The following is an 18374-nucleotide window of genomic DNA, read 5'->3' on the forward strand; positions in this document are numbered from 1 at the left end:
AGGAGTCAAGACTGGCACACAAGCAGAAAGGGCAATATTAATCTCCCACTGTTTTTTTATTTTTTTATTTTTTTTCAGGGAGACTTTAGAAACCAAATAAGATAAAATGATTTTTTCAGGGACAATTTAGAAACCAAATAATAATTAAAAAAAAAAAAGGCTTTCTATGGCCCACTGAGTGAGAGATGGCACACACAGGAGTCAGGAGTGGCACACAAGCCCTGACTGAGGCCAATATTTTTCTCCCACTGATTGATGTAGTGATTTTTTTAAAGGTAGATTTTAGAACCCAAATCAAGCAAAAAAATAAATAGGCTTTCTATGGCCCACTGAGTGAGAGATGGCACACACAGGGATGGCACTCTAGCAGAAATGCCAATCTTAATCTCCCACAAAAAAAAAAAAAAAAACAGGGACTGTCCTACAATTACTATCTCCCTGCAGTAATCTCAGCCAGGTATGGCAGGCAGCAATAAGGAGTGGACTGATGCACAAATTAAATAAAAAGTGTGGACAAACAAAAAAGATAGCTGTGCAGAAAGGAAGGAACAAGAGGATTTGTGCTTTGAAAAAAGCAGTTGGTTTGCACAGTGGCGTACACACAGCAATACAGCTATCAGGGAGCCTTCTAGGGCAGCCCAATGAGCTACAGTGCTGAGAGAAAAAAAAAAATGTAGCTTCCACTGTTCCTGCACACCGAAGGTGGTGTTGGACAGTGGAAATCGCTACAGCACAAGCGGTTTGGTGGTTAATGGACCCTGCCTAACGCTCTCCCTGCTTCTGACGAAGCGGCAGCAACCTCTCCCTAAGCTCAGATCAGCAGCAGTGAGATGGCGGTCGGCGGGAACGCCCCTTTATAGCCCCTGTGACGCCGCAGACAGCAAGCCAATCACTGCAATGCCCTTCTCTAAGATGGTGGGGACCAGGACCTATGTCATCACGCTGCCCACACTCTGCGTTCACCTTCATTGGCTGAGAAATGGTGGTTTTCGCATCATTGAAACGCGACTTTGGCGCGAAAGTCGCGTACCGCATGGCCGACCCCGCACAGGGGTTGGATCGGGTTTCATGAAACCCGACTTTGCCAAAAGTCGGCGACTCTTGAAAATGAACGACCCGTTTCGCTCAACCCTAATTATCACTTAAAGTGAACTAACAGTTAATCCATGGTCAGTAAGTATCAAACACTGGCTGTATAATTCCTATGATTCCAGCCAGATATGTTTAACTCTGAAATGGTGTGAAATTTCAGAGAAAACATACTTTAAATTCTGCTGGGGACAGAACAGCATGTTAGGCTTATCAGAAAACCTGCCCACTGCCCTGGATTGACAGGTTTTTGGCCACACAAACACGCAGGGAAACTAGTCTCCAATGCAGCAGCCTTTCAGAGTCAAACATGCCTGGCTGGAATCATACAACCAGTGTCTGATACATTCTGCTTGTAGATCGGGTGGCATGGATCAACTGTGAGATTCCATGTAATTCAAACATGTTACTGTAATAGAATGCCACCATTGTAGCAAAACAGTTAACAGTTAACCACATTCACAACATATGATATAAACTTATGTCATATGCCGTGTCCCTAGCTTTGATGCGGACTTGCATCTTTCTCCTTTCCCCCACACATGCTGGCTGATTTAATCAGCCATCATGTGCCTCTAACAGCCGCAGGTGGAATAGAGTTCCTTCAGCCACAGATAACCTGTGCAGCATTTAACATGTTCCAGCAGGAGAATGCACAATTCTACCCTGGAAGCGCCTGTGACATGACGGGGGTCTGCTGATGACCCCCATGCTTGTCATTATGTTGCTTCTGAAAAAGTCAGCCAGAGATCATGATATTTACTATATATAGCAGTGCCGTCATGTGCTGGGAAAGGTGCAGGCTCGGTGTGCAAACCTGCATCAAAGGCAGGGGCACAAAATATTATCTAAGTTTACGTCATATGTCGCAAAATGGTCAACTGTTTTGTTACATTGGTGACATCCTATGACAGTAACATGTTCGAATCAAAGGGAAACTGACAGCTGATACAAGTGATTGAAGATCGCAGCTTCAAGACCCCTAAGGGGATTATTAAATTCAGTTAAAAGTGGGAAAAAGTATTTAAAATGTAAAAAAAATTAAGAAAACACAAGTTCAAATCATCCATCTTTTGCACAATTAAAAATAAAACAATTAAAAAAATACACATATTTGCTAATTTGGTATTGCTGCATTTGTGAAGTTTGATCTATCAAAATATAAAATAAATTCATCTGATTGATAAACAGGGTAACAGAAAAAAAAATCCAAAAATGTGCTTTTTGGCCAATGCAAAATTACAATAAATTATACTAAGAGGTGATCAAATAATTGTGTCTACTCTAAAATGGCATCAGTAACAACATCACCTCAGGGCACAGAAAACACAAGCCTTCACACAACCTCATATCCCAAAAAATGAAAACATTAACGGTCTCAGAAAATGGAGGCAGAAGCAATTTTTTTAAATTTCCGAATTTTTTTTCGCCATTTAAATACAGTAAAACTTTACATGCTTGGTATCTGAGAACTTATACTGACCTTCAAATTCATATTACCAGGTCAGTTTTACTGTATAGTGAACATGGTAAATAAAAATTTCCAAAACAATTGTAATATTGTCCTTTTTTTAAAAATTTCACCACATTGGGAATTTTTTCCCTTTTTCCAGTACACTATGTGGTAGAATGAACGTAGTCGTTCAAAAGTACAATTCATCCATTAAAAACAAGCCCTTATACAATCATATTGGAGGAAAAAGAAAAAGAAAAAATCAACAAAGATCAGCTCACCTTCTCTCAGTCCCAGTTGATTTTAAATGCACTTTAAGCCTGTGACTGTCACTGGTATGTGTGGAGCCCAGGACTTACATCAGAGACCGGCAGGACAGCTGAATTGCAAGTTACCTGTCTGGCACACACACCTGAAGTCACAGTAACACATAGAGCCCGGGGCGTGCTAGAGTCCCTGTAAAAAGGCTCAAGCTACCTGTCATACAGGTATTGTCCTATCCTATATGGGAGACAGAGAGAAGAACTGTGAGGACCTTATCTGAAGCCATAGGCAGTAAGGGACTACAACACCACCGCGCTAGAGGAAGGCTTTTAACTCCACCTGGTAAAGGGGACTCTGGATTCGCTTCCAAGCCGTCCGGACCGTGCCTGCCCTGTGATCTGGTACCCTGGACTGTGGCTGCCTGAAGTCTTCAGTAAACCAGGTAAAGAGACTGCAAACCTGTGTCCTCGTTCTTTACTCCACCATTCACCATCTTCCATCTACACACTGGGAGCCCTGGGGATATACTTCATCTGTGGGAAGTTGTACCATCTAGCTGCCATAACATCACACCAGAGGACCCCTTAAAGCAGCGTCGGTCCCCACTGACCGAATACCACAGGTGGCGTCACGAACCTAAACTTTATTCAATTTCCCCTTTTACATGGGCGCCCAGGGCCACGGACTGGGTCACCACCGTGACATCCCCCTGTGAACACCGGACCCGATACTGGGTACCCCACGGCCCTGTTGTGCAACTCATCTTGGCATCACGAACAGGATCGATCGACCCTGAGAATCAGGTCATGTGCGCCCAAGAGACTGTGCCTAACTGTGTTGTGCTGAGAGACTGTGCATTGTGAATTGCCACCAAAACTGCCGCCATTATAGCGCCACGAAGAGCACTGGAAAAGACAAGTGCGCCATCGTGGGCGGGAACTAGCTGTGGGGCACGAAAATAATGGCCGCCCACTCCAAATACTACTGTACCATGCGGACATGTCCATCAGCAACAGAGATCCGCCTCCTGATCCTGAATGGCAGAAGAAAGAAAAAGAAGAAGCTCCATCCCCGCAGGAGAGAGCAGGAAAGAGAGGAGGACGCAGCAAGGAACGTGGAGCATGGGGTGGAAGCTGATGACTCCCCCAGCTACCAGGATGGAAGCCACGGCGAGCTGTCACCAGCAGTCCCAGAGTTCCTGCAAGAGAAGTGGAAGAGCTCAGCGGCCAACTCCTGCAGACGCAGCTGAGCACCATGGCCAGGTGGAAGGAGGCCTTCATCGTGAGCCTTACCGGACATCCGTCGGCAGCATCGTCTGGTCCAGAGCAGGAAAGAAGATCTGGCACTCCGGAGCCAGAAAAAGCGGCACTGCTGAGATAGATGGCGGCACCGACGAAAGACCTGCAGCCCGCACTTTTGACCCCAGCAGAGCCGGAAAGTGAGACGCCATTGAAGAAGAAGACAACACCGAGGCATGTCCAGCGACCAGCGACTGCAGCTTCAGCAGAGGAGCAGACCGGCACCAGTGGGACCGCATCTGAAGCAGGTATGAGGAACGATCCTGCCCCGGTGACTGACCCCGCTCCAGCGACTGCTCGTACCCCAGCTACTGACTCTGCTCCAGTGACTGACCTGGCCACTGCTACTGATGAGTCACTGGTAGGCCCGCTCCTGGCACCATCAGACCCCCGACCTGGTTGGGGCTATTACTACGTTCCCTGGGACCATGACTCTGGTATGGGGAAAGAGCAACCCCTAGCCCAGCAAGCAAAGTATGAGAAAAGAGATATGCAGACCCATCACTTCCCAGATACTGTACTGAAACCATTTGAGTCACCTGTTGTGACATTTGCAGAAAGCCAGGAAACAGTAGCCATCAGGAGCTACCCTGGCAAAGGAGATAAACTGTTTTGCTTGCAAGCTTGAACATGACTGTGAATAGTTAAAAGTTTAAAAGTTTGTTTAACCTGACCATATTTCCATTTAAAGGGATCATTTGTTTAAAGACATTGCGGCCATGGACAGTGAATGGTCCACAAACTTTCTCTGTAATTAGTTGGCACACTAAAGGTGCACCCTTGTTCTACCCACTTTGCCGTCATGGGTAAGGCCTTGCTGATTTGTTCCTGAGACCTGAAGAAAGCCTCGTTTGGCGCAGCAGAATTCCGGGTCTGGATACACACCTTGTAGCCCACCCGAGCCTACGTTGGGGGTTCATGATGGGTCCCTCGAATCGTTGCTGCGGTGTAAAGTTATTAATTGACTTGAGTATTAATTGCACAATTAAATGCACTACCCCTGTACAGAAAAATGTTGAAATTTGTTTGCACCTTAAAGGGAATGTTGACTTGTTGCACTTTATTAAAGTGATAATGTTTGATAGTATTAAAGATAGTATTGTGCGCAGAAAATATTAGTGAGAGATAGTGACTAAGAATAAAGCTGAAACTTTGCACTTGTAGGAAAGTGATTGATGTTATTAGAAGAAGTGAGCTGGTATCATAAGTGATAGTATTATATGCAGATAGTATTGAGACACAGTAAAGGTTTAAAAATCGAAAATAAAACTAATGTTCAGTTTTGCACTTTGAATAAAGAGAAATCTAGATAGTATACCGTAAGGGTAGTTGTCATTGATAGGATAGGTTCTATTGTTGAAAGTATGCATACTATGTAATTATGTTCTTGTAACGTTCAAGCATCAACTCCTCCCATAAAGGGAAGCTCCAGTTACGTTAATTAACTTGTTTTATATGTTTACAGCATTTAAAAATGTGTATGTCTTTTTGCTCATTTGTGTTGTTGTTCTTCTTTATCCAGTCCGGGAGTACTGGATTTAATGGGGGTTGTGGTGCCCCAGGGTCCTGGTCATCACAGTAGCATTGCTTTCCTCACGGGGATAGTGATGTTACTTTTGGAAGCGATGAAGGATATCTTTTATCAGGTAATCACCATACACACAACATGTTCACACTCCAAGCCACAAGGGGGAGCTTTTGATCCTATTCCTAGGTGACTCCCCTGCATATGCATATATATTGTGGGTTGGAGGGAAAGGGAGATTAGATTGTCAGAGGGACAGAAGAGAGCAGACCGACATAGAGTGTCAGAAGGTCTGAAGGGGCTGTGAGTCTGAAGTACTACAGCTCCTGAAGAAAGATACATCCAGAAGGAAGGAACATCGCTGAGTGAGTGTGCAGGAGAGCGAAGCACAGGAGAGGTACACCGGGGGAGGACAGCAGCGAGCAGACTGTCTCCCTGGCAAAGCGCAGATAACCGGTAGCCGGTACATCGAGGTTGTTAGGGACTCCAGGACTTACATCAGAAACCGACAGGACAGCTGAATTGCAAGTTACCTGTCCGCCATACCTGAAGACATAGTAACACATAGAGCCTGGGGCATGATAGAGTCCCTGTAAAAAGGCTCGAGTAAGGCTACTTTCACACTAGCGTTTTTTTCAATAAGTCGCAATGCGTCGTTTTGGCAAAAAAACGCATCCTGCAAAAGTGCTTGCAGGATGCGTTTTTTTCCCTTTGACTAACATTAGCGACGCATTTGCAACGCATTGACACGTCGCAACCATTGTGCGACGGTTGCGCCGTGTTGTGGCGGACCGTCGGCTGCAAAAAACATTGCTTGTAACGTTTTTTGCGGCCAACGGACCGCCATTTCCGACCGCGCATGCGCGGCCGGAACTCCGCCCCCACCTCCCCGCACCTCCCCGCACCTCACAATGGGGCAGCGGATGCGCTGGAAAAATGGATCCGCTGCCCCCGTTGTGCGGCGCAGAGAACGCTAGCGTCGGTAACCTCGGCCCGACGCACTGCGATGGGCCGAGCCCGACGCTAGTGTGAAAGTAGCCTTACCTGTCATACAGGTATTGTCCTATCCTATATTGGATAAACACAACAGTGCTGTCCAGAGGTGAAATATTTGCTAAAAATTATAAATTGTATATATTTACTTTACTAGAATATACACTCACCGGCCACTTTATTAGGTACACCATGCTAGTAACGGGTTGGACCCCTTTTGCCTTCAGAACTGCCTCAATTCTTCGTGGCATAGATTCAACAAGGTGCTGGAAGCATTCCTCAGAGATTTTGGTCCATATTGACATGATGGCATCACACAGTTGCCGCAGATTTGTCGGCTGCACATCCCAAAGATGCTCCATACAAGGCAGGATGGATCCATGCTTTCATGTTGTTTACGCCAAATTCTGACCCTACCATCCGAATGTCGCAGCAGAAATCGAGACTCATCAGACCAAGCAACGTTTTTCCAATCTTCTACTGTCCAATTTCGATGAGCTTGTACAAATTGTAGCCTCAGTTTCCTGTTCTTAGCTGAAAGGAGTGGTACCCGGTGTGGTCTTCTGCTGCTGTAGCCCATCTGCCTCAAAGTTCGACGCACTGTGCGTTCAGAGATGCTCTTAGGCCTACCTTGGTTGTAACGGGTGGTGATTTGAGTCACTGTTGCCTTTCTATCAGCTCGAACCAGTCTGACCATTCTCCTCTGACCTCTGGCATCAACAAGGCATTTCCGCCCACAGAACTGCCGCTCACTGGATTTTTTTTCTTTTTCGGACCATTCTCTGTAAACCCTAGAGATGGTTGTGCGTGAAAATCCCAGTAGATCAGCAGTTTCTGAAATACTCAGACCAGCCCTTCTGGCACCAACAACCATGCCACGTTCAAAGGCACTCAAATCACCTTTCTTCCCCATACTGATGCTCGGTTTGAACTGCAGGAGATTGTCTTGACCATGTCTACATGCCTAAATGCACTGAGTTGCCGCCATGTGATTGGCTGATTAGAAATTAAGTGTTAACAAGAAGTTGGACAGGTGTACCTAATAAAGTGGCCAGTGAGTGTATATAGTTATATACCCTGAGATCACTGTTGTGTAAAAATTTAGTGGAAAACCACTAGAAAGGAAACCAATAGTCTGTGCTCCAAACATGAATAGAGACCGAAATCCACCCAAGCAAGAAATATAAAATAATGCATGGTAAGGCAATGAAACTTTATTGAAACCAGTATGGCAATAGTCTAGCATACAAATTATAAAAATATTTTAAAATAAAATAAACAATGTGCGCATATCAAGACTTGCGCAGAATAAAAAGTATATCAATTAGTTATTATATAGGAGAATTGCGCTATAGTTAAGCGATATATATAGAAAACCAATTTTGCATATGGCACGGAAAGTTATACACTATGTTCCAAATTATTATGCAAATTACATTTTTCTCTGATTTTCCTAAATGGTTGGTGCAAATGACAATCAGTCTAATAAAAGTCATTGCCCGATAGAGTATACATCGAATTTTATTGAAGAAACCTCCAAATGATAACAGTATAATCTCTAATATGAATAAAAACTCAAAATGCACTGTTCCAAATTATTAGGCACAGTAGAATTTCTAAACATTTGATATGTTTTAAAGAACTGAAAATGCTCATTTGAAGAATTTGCAGCATTAGGAGGTCACATTCACTGAGCAAAAAAGCTATTTAACTCCAAAACATCCTAACAGACCAAGTTACATGTTAACATAGGAACCCATCTTTGATATCACCCTCACAATTCTTGCATCCATTGAACTTGTGAGTTTTTGGAAAGTTTCTGCTTGTATTTCTTTGCATGAAGTCAGAATAGCCTCCCAGAGCTGCTGTTTTGATGTGAACTGCCTCCCACCCTCAAAGATCTTTTGCTTGATGATAATCCAAAGGTTCTCGATAGGGTTGAGGTCAGGGGAAGATGGTGGCCACACCATGAGTTTATCTCCCTTTATGCCCATAGCAGCCAATGACTCAGATGTATTCTTTGCAGCATGACAGCATGAGATAGTGCATTGTCATGCATGAAGATGCTTCTGCTCCTGAAGGCATGTTTCTGCTTTTTATACCATGGAAGAAAATTGTCAGTCAGAAACTCTATACACTTTGCAGAGGTCATTTTCACACCTTCAGGAACCTTAAAGGGCCCTTCCAGCTGTTCTGGACCAAAACATGACTCCTCAACCTCCTTGCTGACGTCGCAGCCTTGTTGGGACATGGTGGCCATCCACCAACCATCTACTACTCTTTCCATCTGGACCATCCAGGGTTGCTCGACACTCATCAGTAAACAAGACTGCTTGAAAAATAGTCTTCATGTAAGTCTGGGCCCACTGCAACCATTTCTGCTTGTGATCACTGTTTAGGGGTGGCCGAATAGTAGGTTTATGCACCAAAGCAAGCCTTTGAAGGATCCTACACCTTGAGGTTTGAGGGACTCCAGAGGCACCAGCAACTTCAAATAACTTTTGCTGCTTTGTAATGGTATTTTGGCAGCTGCTCTCTTAATTCAATGAATTTGTCTGGCAGAAACCTTCCTCAATATGCCTTTATCTGCATGAACTCCGTTTCAGTCATAAATCTCTTCATAGTATGATGATCACTCCTAAGTTTTCGTGAAATATCTAATGTTTTCATACCTTGTCCAAGGCATTGCACTATTTAACACTTTTCAGCAGCAGAGAGATTCTTTTTATTTCCCATATTGCTTGAAACCTGTGGCCTGCTTAATAATGTGGAACATCATTTTTAAGTAGTTTTCCTTTAATTATAATCACCTGGAAAACTAATTATCACATGTATTTAAGATTGATTTCAGTGATACATTGAGCCCTGAGACACAATACCATCCATGAGTTTATTTGAAAAACAAAACGATTAAATCTTTATGACACTTAAATCCAATTTGCATAATAATTTGGAACACAGTGTACATATCCATGTATAAAAAAGCGTAATGAAATAAAAAATAAAAAATATTAAAATTTATATAGAAAATAATAATTAAACAAAAAATAATAAAAAGTGTGTGTATTAGAAACATATAAAAAGGGAAAATATAAACTCCAAAACTTTTTTGATCCCTATAGAACTCTGTCAAGTATTAAAAGGATACAAGCGAAATAAAGTGCATATAATTAGAAGTCCACAGTACACTCTCAAGTATCCATTTCAAAGTGCCATGTGCAAGTGCAATGTATCATACAATAAATATCCTTAAAGTGCCATGTGCATATACGTAGGGGAATCGAGTAAGTATATATTAGGGGAGTATACCTTTAAATGCCGCCAAGGTCTTGATATCGCGCACCCCGACGCACGTTTCGGAATATAACTTCCTTCGTCAGAAGTCTGGATTAGTGAATACCACCAAAAAAACGAGCAGCAACAATAACCTCTTTACAAGAGACACACTCTAAAATGAATCAGGAGACCAACATGAGAAAAATATGTGCAAAAATAGGTCTCTTATAAAATAGCATTTTATTTCAATATCTTAAAATAATAATATAAATGAGCAGGCATAAATAAGACATAAACAGACAGGGTCGGACTGGGGTGCCTAGGACCCACCAGGGAAATTACCTCCTGTGGCCCACTCTACAGCTACCATAAACTTTTTTTTATATAATATAAGGACAGTGATATGTAACATATTTTTAATATACCTCATTGCGAATATAAGTTTCTGGCAGCAGCAAATCATGAGTCCTGATTGGGGATCTGTCACTAGTTTGCTACCCTTAGTTAGGATACCATAAAATCAGTGACAGATTCCCTTCTACAGAAGCCCTGGATGTAACTTAGGGTAGTTTCCCACTAGTGAGTCCACTGCAGGATGCCTACTGCTTGCATCCCACAGTGGACCCACTCTGGAGGAGGATCATGCCGAGATTATACGGATATATACTCATACATCATGCTGGGTGCATTATATACAATGCTATAAGTCAGAGCAAAATATTTCAAGTGTATTGGACACCTCTTTAAAGGCTCTCTGTCAGCACAGAATGACTGTTCAAACCAAGCAGAGGAGCTCAGATCATCATGGCGGCCAATCATTTATATACACCCTCCCACCTGCTTGTTTTCCATCCATCTTCATCCTTCTCTGGCTCTATGAAGTCAGAGCTGTCAATCACATTAGACATTAGAGGGGGGTTGGAGAATGATGGAATACAAGCAGATGGGAAGGTGAATGTACATGATTGGCCCCGCTGTGAAGCACCGAGCGGCAGGACTTAGTTTGAACAGCCATTCTGCACTGACAGAGTCCCTTTAAGGGTAACTTGTGACCTTGATTAATCCTATATCTGAGATACTGGGAGTTGTTGTCATCAGTCATCAGACTGCGGACCGTATAGGAACCACAGCACTGATGAGACACAGGCAGGATCACAAATAAACATTTACATCCAGGTATCTTACCTGTGATGTCTTTTCTGATTAGAGTCGTTCTCTTTATTTTCATCTCCATCTTGTCCAGACTCCATGATGAGTTTTCTCATCCAGAGCCATCTCTGCAGACTTCCATCTTCTCCGGTCTTCTGCAGCACATCTCCACGTGACGTCCTTAAAAATAGTAGTGTCATTATAATGCTCCTAAATAAAAATATCAGACCTACCCTAAGCCCTTGTAAAGAGTGCTCACAATGCTCCCTGCTCAAAATATGATCCACACTGTCCCTCTAATGGTACATACCCTCCACACTGTCCTCTTACATGGTGTCCCCCCCTATACTGCCCAGTCTTTATACTGTGCCCTCTCATCACATCTTCTCTTCAGCATACTATTCCCTCCTTGCTGTGTCCTCACACTGTCCCCCCATACTTCCGCATTTATATGTCCCCCACCACAACTTGGGTTCTGTTCTGTGTCCCCTCACACTTTTTCCCCCCATGCCGTCTCCTCATACATTCCTCCCACTCTCCATAATGTCTCCTCACACATCCCCCTTCAGTTCCCGCATCCATTATAACCATACTGTTTCTTCACACATTATCCCCATACTGACTCCTAAAATGTCTTCCGCCATCTCTACCCAATTATAATAAATCTTTGGAAGAACACAAAGACACACACAGACATGCAGAAGCACACATATACACACCAAGACACGTACACACATGTGTGTGCAGACATGCACTCGCAGACACACACACACAGTTGCAGATTGCACACATGCAGAAATGGGGACACACACATACACGCAGGCAAGCTCACTTACACACACAAAAAGGCACACGTAAACACACAGACATGCACACAGATGGTCATGCTCATACACACACAGATACGCACACAAAAATTCATGCTCAGACAAGCACACACACAAAATTTGGAAATGCACACACGTGAAGACACATATACACAAAAATGCACACGTAGACACATACAAGAACACCCAGGGAGACACGCACACACAGACAATCACATGCAGACACTCAAAGACATACACACAGAAATGCACACATGAACACCAGACGCACGCCCACATGTACAGAAATGCATTCGCAGACACAGACATAGAAGAGCAGCCCAAACAACCAATCTATGGATTACCAGAGAAGCACCACACAGGTAATAGATTATAAAATACCTTTATTAATTATTGATGGCAAAATTAAAAAACAAACATCTGTGCGCATAACAGGACTAAGGAACAACACATATAGTTGCTTCATGAAAAAAGTAGTAATGGTCGACCCTATCTATATATGAATAAATCCCTCAATGGTGAAAACTACAACCCCCTGACGAAGGATAACTTCCGAAACGCGCATCGGGGTGCGCAAATACGGGACATGGCGACCCCTTAAGGTAGATATTGAGCATTTTTTATCCCTCTTTTTGCACATAGCACTTTTGGCTCCATTGAAACACTTGAATGTGTGACCAGACTTTGGTATTTGAATTGCTGCTTTTGCACATTGCACTTTGTATATGATAATATATTATATCTGGATTTGATACACTTTCTATTTTTGAATTATTTGGGTACACAATTATATATTTGCACATTTTTTAGTTTTCACCACTGAGGGATTTATTCATACAGTATATACGTAGGGTCGACCTTTACTATTTTTTTCGTGAAGCAACTACCCGTATTTTTCGGACTATAAGACGCACCGTACTATAAGACGCACCCCAAATTTGGGGTGAAAAATGCAGAAAAAAAGATTTTTTATAAGATGGGGGTCCGTCTTATTGTCCGAATTTAAGATCTCTTACCTGAGGGCAGGCAGTGGCAGAGCAGGGTCACAGGAGGCATGGTGGTGGCAGAGGTGAGGTGATGCTGAGGTGCGGTGGGCGGAACGGCGTGCACCTGAGCAGGGTCCCATCCTGCTTAGGTGGGCGACGTCATGGCCTGGTGTCCATGGGGAGGTTGCTGTGGCGGTGGCAGACGTGCGGTCACTTCCTCAGGTGGCAGCGGCCAGGGTCCCTTCCACATTTGAGGTGACGCTACAGCAGTAGTGAAGGAGAGCAGCAGAGCTGGGTGGTTTTCCTGGTGGCGGCGGGCTTACCGGCATTGTGGCGGTGACAGAGGTGCGGGCATGATGTGGCACGGTGAGCTGTATGGCGTGAGCAGGTCCCATCCATATTTGAGGTGAATCCGCGGCCCGGTATTGATGGAGAGCAGCAGCGCTGGTGAGTTACGGTATTTTCCGGTGGCAGCGGCCATCTTGCTGAGGCCGCGCGTGCGCAGATTCACTACTCTGCGTCCCAGGGCTTCAGGAAAATGGCCGCCGCGATCTCCATCTGCGCACGCGCGGCCTCCCGCGGCCATTTTCCTGAAGCCCTGGGACGCAGAGTAGTGAATCTGCGCACGCGCGGCCTCAGCAAGATGGCTGCCGCCACCGGAAAATACCGTAACTCACCAGCGCTGCTGCTCTCCATCAATACCGGGCCGCGGATTCACCTCAAATATGGATGGGACCTGCTCACGCCATACAGCTCACCGTGCCACATCATGCCCGCACCTCTGTCGCCGCCACAATGCCGGTAAGCCTGCGTTCCGAATATAAGACGCACCCCCCATTTTCCTCACAATTTGTTTGGGGAAAAAGTGCGTCTTATATTCCGAAAAATACGGTATATGTTTTGTTCCCTTAGTCCTGTTATGCGCACAGATGTTTGTTTTTTAATTTTGCCATCAATATTTAATAAAGGCATTTTATAATCTATTACCTATGTGGTGCTTCTCTGGTAATCCATAGATTGGTTGTTTGGGCTGCTCTTCTTGGTTTGGTGGTTTTCCACTTCTTTCACAGAGTATCGGATTATTGAATCTGTATTTTTATACATATTTTATATTGTTTTTAGATTTTTATTGGAGTAATTTTTGGTACATCTGTGTTTTTATCACAGACACAGACATGCAAACACTCAAAGACATACACACACAAATGCATATGTAAATATAGACGCGTGAACGCAGATACACACACGCACAAAGGCATATATACACGCACACAGGTATAGATACACGCACACACGCTTATATACACGCACACAGGCATACACACACACAGGCATATGTACAGGCACACAGGCATATATACACACACACAGGCATATATACATGCACACAGGCATACACACACACATTTGGGAACACTCACCCAGAAAAACATGTATTGCACTTTAGAATCAGGCAACAGCCCAAGCTGCTTCCAGGGCGTTAGGGCAGGACAGCAGGAGACAGGAGAGCACAGTGCGGTGTCACCTGTCACCATAGCTATAGCAAGGCAGTCACAGAGAAGGACAGCGGGAAAGCAGAGCGCGTGTCAACACTCACAAAGAATGTCAATGTCCTCCTGAATCCTGTCATGTGAGACAGTGAGAGCGTCGCCCGCGGTCAAAGTCAAATGTCAAGGTATGTGCACACGGCCCTGCATGACCTTAGGAGGTGCTTTTAAAGGGCCTGCACTTTTAAATGATTCACGGTTTTAAAGGGCCCCCGTGACTTAGTCTCTCAATCATTGGGGCCCACCGGGCAATCCCCCGGTATCCCACCCGGCCAGTCCGACCCTGCAAACAGAGCACTCCTGAAAAATGTGGTGCCAACATGCATGTAAATAAACTTAGCAGAAAATAGTTTCAAATATGTATGTTGCCTCCCACTGTATGACGCTGACGCCGGTTGGCATGTTGACTCACATCCGGCTGGGGCCATCACTTCCAGTCATGTGATACTGCTTCTGGATCATCATCGGAGATTGCGGTAATATAAATAACGAGCTGACAATGCACATGCAGGTTTCCCTGATGAAGGCAGGACCAAACTGCGCATCAGGGAGGACGTGCATTTCTCCGGGTGGTGGACTGCTCCTCTGTTAGGTAAAAGACCTCTTTTATAAACATCATTATTAAGTGACTATATGTTGATACTTGTACATCTGTAAACTGAATGAGGTTCGTACCTATTTTGGGGTAGTGATTTAATATTAGTGATTTGCCTTGTGTCCGGATTTTTGATTAGAAGTAATATATTAATTAAAATAATACATTGTACACAGGAAGTTATTATGTATAGCTATCCTATTGACATGTACCTGGGGTGATGCGCCTCCATCTTTTAAAGCACACTATGTGACTATGGTGGTATACTTTGTTTCCCCCTCACCTGTTCTTTTTATATTGCAGTTTATATAGATATTCAATTTTGACCAAAGATCAACGTTTTTATCCTCTGTTCTTTTAATGTAGTATGATGATAGGTCTTTACTAGTTCCTCACATATTCACACATGGTTTTTCTATTTGTTTAGGTACTCCACTGTGAGTACCTATACAATGTATATTTGTCGTATAAGTTGTTTTTGTCTAATATTTGAATGAGGCAGTACGGTTGGTGCCTTGAAGGATGTATGGATGACACTGCTTGAAATTTTTGGCAGGTTTTGCACTCCCTGCATAGACTTTATGAGTCTAGAAGTACCACTATATTACAATATGAAAAGAATCTGTATGAGGCCCTTCTTTATGTCTAATACAGGGTGAGTCCCTCCCAGTCCCTAATTTTTGCCACTTCTTGCTTCCTTGATAAATTACACTTTAAATTGAAAAAAAACAATTTTTTAATCAAAAATTCTAATTTGGTTTGCTCAAATTATAATTTTTTTGTAATCCTTTTAAAATTTTGCCTTATATATGTCATAATAAGGCAAAAATGTTTCTTAACTTTTTTCCTGCAAACAAAATGTTCTCTTTGTTTTTAAATGTTTGATTGTCCGTCCTTAAAGTGGAGTAAAAGTGTGACACCATTGTTCTCAGCATCGATCTGGTTGTCAGAGATGCCTCTGGGGGTCTTCCATTCAGCACTTTTTCCATCCATTTCAACATTTTCACTGCCGGAAAACTGCTCGGATTTTCCATTGACTCCCATTATACTCGTTACTCAAAGCAAGCACCCGAACAGTGGGAATTGCTCAGTTCAAGTAATGAGCATCCGAGCATTTTAGTGCTTGCTCATTTTTAATTGTTACACATCATGGTCTCCATTGTAGGGCTAAGTGTAAAGTGAAAGCCATTTGCAATTTATTTCATCAATCATATGCAATTCAAAGCACTATTTGTAAGCTAAAAAGACATTACAATCCAGAGATTTTATTAACTTGCACTAAATAATTCATTTTAATGCACAGTACATCCAAAGCGCTGGAACCTTTCACAATTTCACTGAACATATAGAACATTCAATGACTTGTCTAGCTTGCAGCTTTAGTATTTACAACTATACAAAATTCCTATTTCCAGGAAACTATGCTAGCAGAGTCATCAGGCATTTTCCCTATACAGTGATTCTACTAGCTTAACGCATAATTTATTCATTAGACAATTAAGTCTATAGCATGAAAAAGTCCTCTTCCTGATACAAAGTGAACATTACGGAACACTGCCGCAACATTATTTGTCGCTGAATGTTAAACACCTCATTATAATAAAGTATTTGATACTTGTGTATGAAGTACTGATGTTCTAATTTGCTAAAGTGCAGGGCTGATCACATATAACGCATCTCATTCAGTTTAAGTTTTTTTCTCCTTTTCTTCAAATAGATATTTTGCCTTTAAAATGATACTGGAAAATGCCACATCCATCAAACAGTTGTGGTCAGTGATGCTGAAGGGAGACAAATGTGAGCCCTTGCAATAATTCCCATGTCTGAATGATCTTTCACGCTCTTTAATTTTTTTTTTCCCTCTGAAATATAAAGTACTACGGAATATTTTGGCAATATAGAAATGAAAAATGAATTAAAAATTATATTATTTCATTTGTGTAGGGCATGCCTAATTTTTTGTCCACCGAGTGCAGGACCAAGGACCATACAGTAGGGTCAGAAGAAGACAATTTATCGAACTTCATTGAAAACTGGGGATTTGAAATCTGCCAAATCTTAGGCATCTTTCCAACACCTTTAAATCTTAGCAAAGAAAGAATTAATTCACTATGTTATTTACTCTTCTAAAACATTGTCATCTATCTATGGTTTTCCACTATGTTGGGATAAATTCCATACATTTTGAAAATAGTTCTATAACATACCTATAATTGGGCTATCGCCAACCCGTCCAACCATTTTATTTGTTATCCCGCCAGTTGATGTAGCACAGGATAAGTTGCCCTTTGAATCAATTGCTACAGCACCAACTGTATCATGCATGCTAGGGAAAATAATAAAACACAGTATTTAATTCAACATATTACATAATTGCATTTTAACTTATTCAATACATACAATATACTTGAAATACAAAATAATCTTTGTAATACAATAAGGAAGACTGTGATGTCATAGTGTCTTCATATACCCAAAGTGAAATATAGTAAAAACCTATCCTACTTTCCTAACACTTGTAGAATCTCTGAAACCACTACTGATGAAGCTCCTTTGATTAGAAACTCCTAATGACCACTGCTTGAGATTGACCTATTTTAAAAGTAATAATGTTATTTAATATGTAATACATTAAAAGGGACGTAAAGGGATTTTCTCACAAACAGAGTTAATTTTTATCAACATTTTAATTAATAGATCTTTGAATAATAATATGTTCCAGAGCTGGATGAGTTTACAAAAGCTAACCTGTGCTGAGATAATCTTATAAATCTGCCCCTGCTGTGTACTATGTAATGGCTGTGTCTGACCGTGCAGGAACAAGGTCTGATCATACCACAGCTCCTGGGTAGGGGAGGAAGGAAAAGAGAATATACAGACATTAAAGCATGGGATCACAAATAATTCTTTTTTTTAAAGTAAAACATTGCTTAACAACAAGCAGTTGAAATGTTTTGCCTCACAAAAAGAATTATTTGCGATCACATGCTGTAATACTTGCATACTCTCTTTTCCTTTCTCCCTTTCCCAGGAGCTGTGGTATGATCAGAACATGTTCCTGCATGGTCAGATGCAGCCATTGCACAGTACACAGCAGGGGCACATTTATAAGATTATCTCAGCACAGGAACATTTTTTAAAATAAATCCAATAGTAGAACTTATTTTTATTACAAGATCTATTAATTACAGTGTATTTTATTTGTGGGGAAAAGCCCTTTAAAGAGAATGTAGGTGCATTAAAAAACATTGAAATTTTTCATCTCTGGTCCTAATTCACTGCAAAGCACTGAAAACACTGTAGTGCTCATTCGCTGGCTTTATCTACGGGAGATGGACACAAGAGTATTTTGTTCTGCCTCAGCATAACAGA

The 18374-nt window shown here is 42.5% G+C and overlaps 1 protein-coding gene across 1 annotated transcript in view; it reads right to left on the reverse strand.

The window, feature by feature from the left end:
• The window catches only part of LOC143809939 (isoaspartyl peptidase/L-asparaginase-like), a 131977-nt gene that overhangs the window by 49254 nt on the left and 64349 nt on the right, over positions 1-18374 (reverse strand). Inside the window, exon 5 of the mRNA XM_077292886.1 lies at positions 17210-17328. Coding sequence (XP_077149001.1) covers positions 17210-17328 — 119 coding nt within the window. The remainder of the gene's footprint in view (positions 1-17209; positions 17329-18374) is intronic.

Source organism: Ranitomeya variabilis, chromosome 2 (genome assembly GCF_051348905.1).
Source record: "Ranitomeya variabilis isolate aRanVar5 chromosome 2, aRanVar5.hap1, whole genome shotgun sequence".
Lineage (NCBI taxonomy): Eukaryota > Metazoa > Chordata > Amphibia > Anura > Dendrobatidae > Ranitomeya > Ranitomeya variabilis.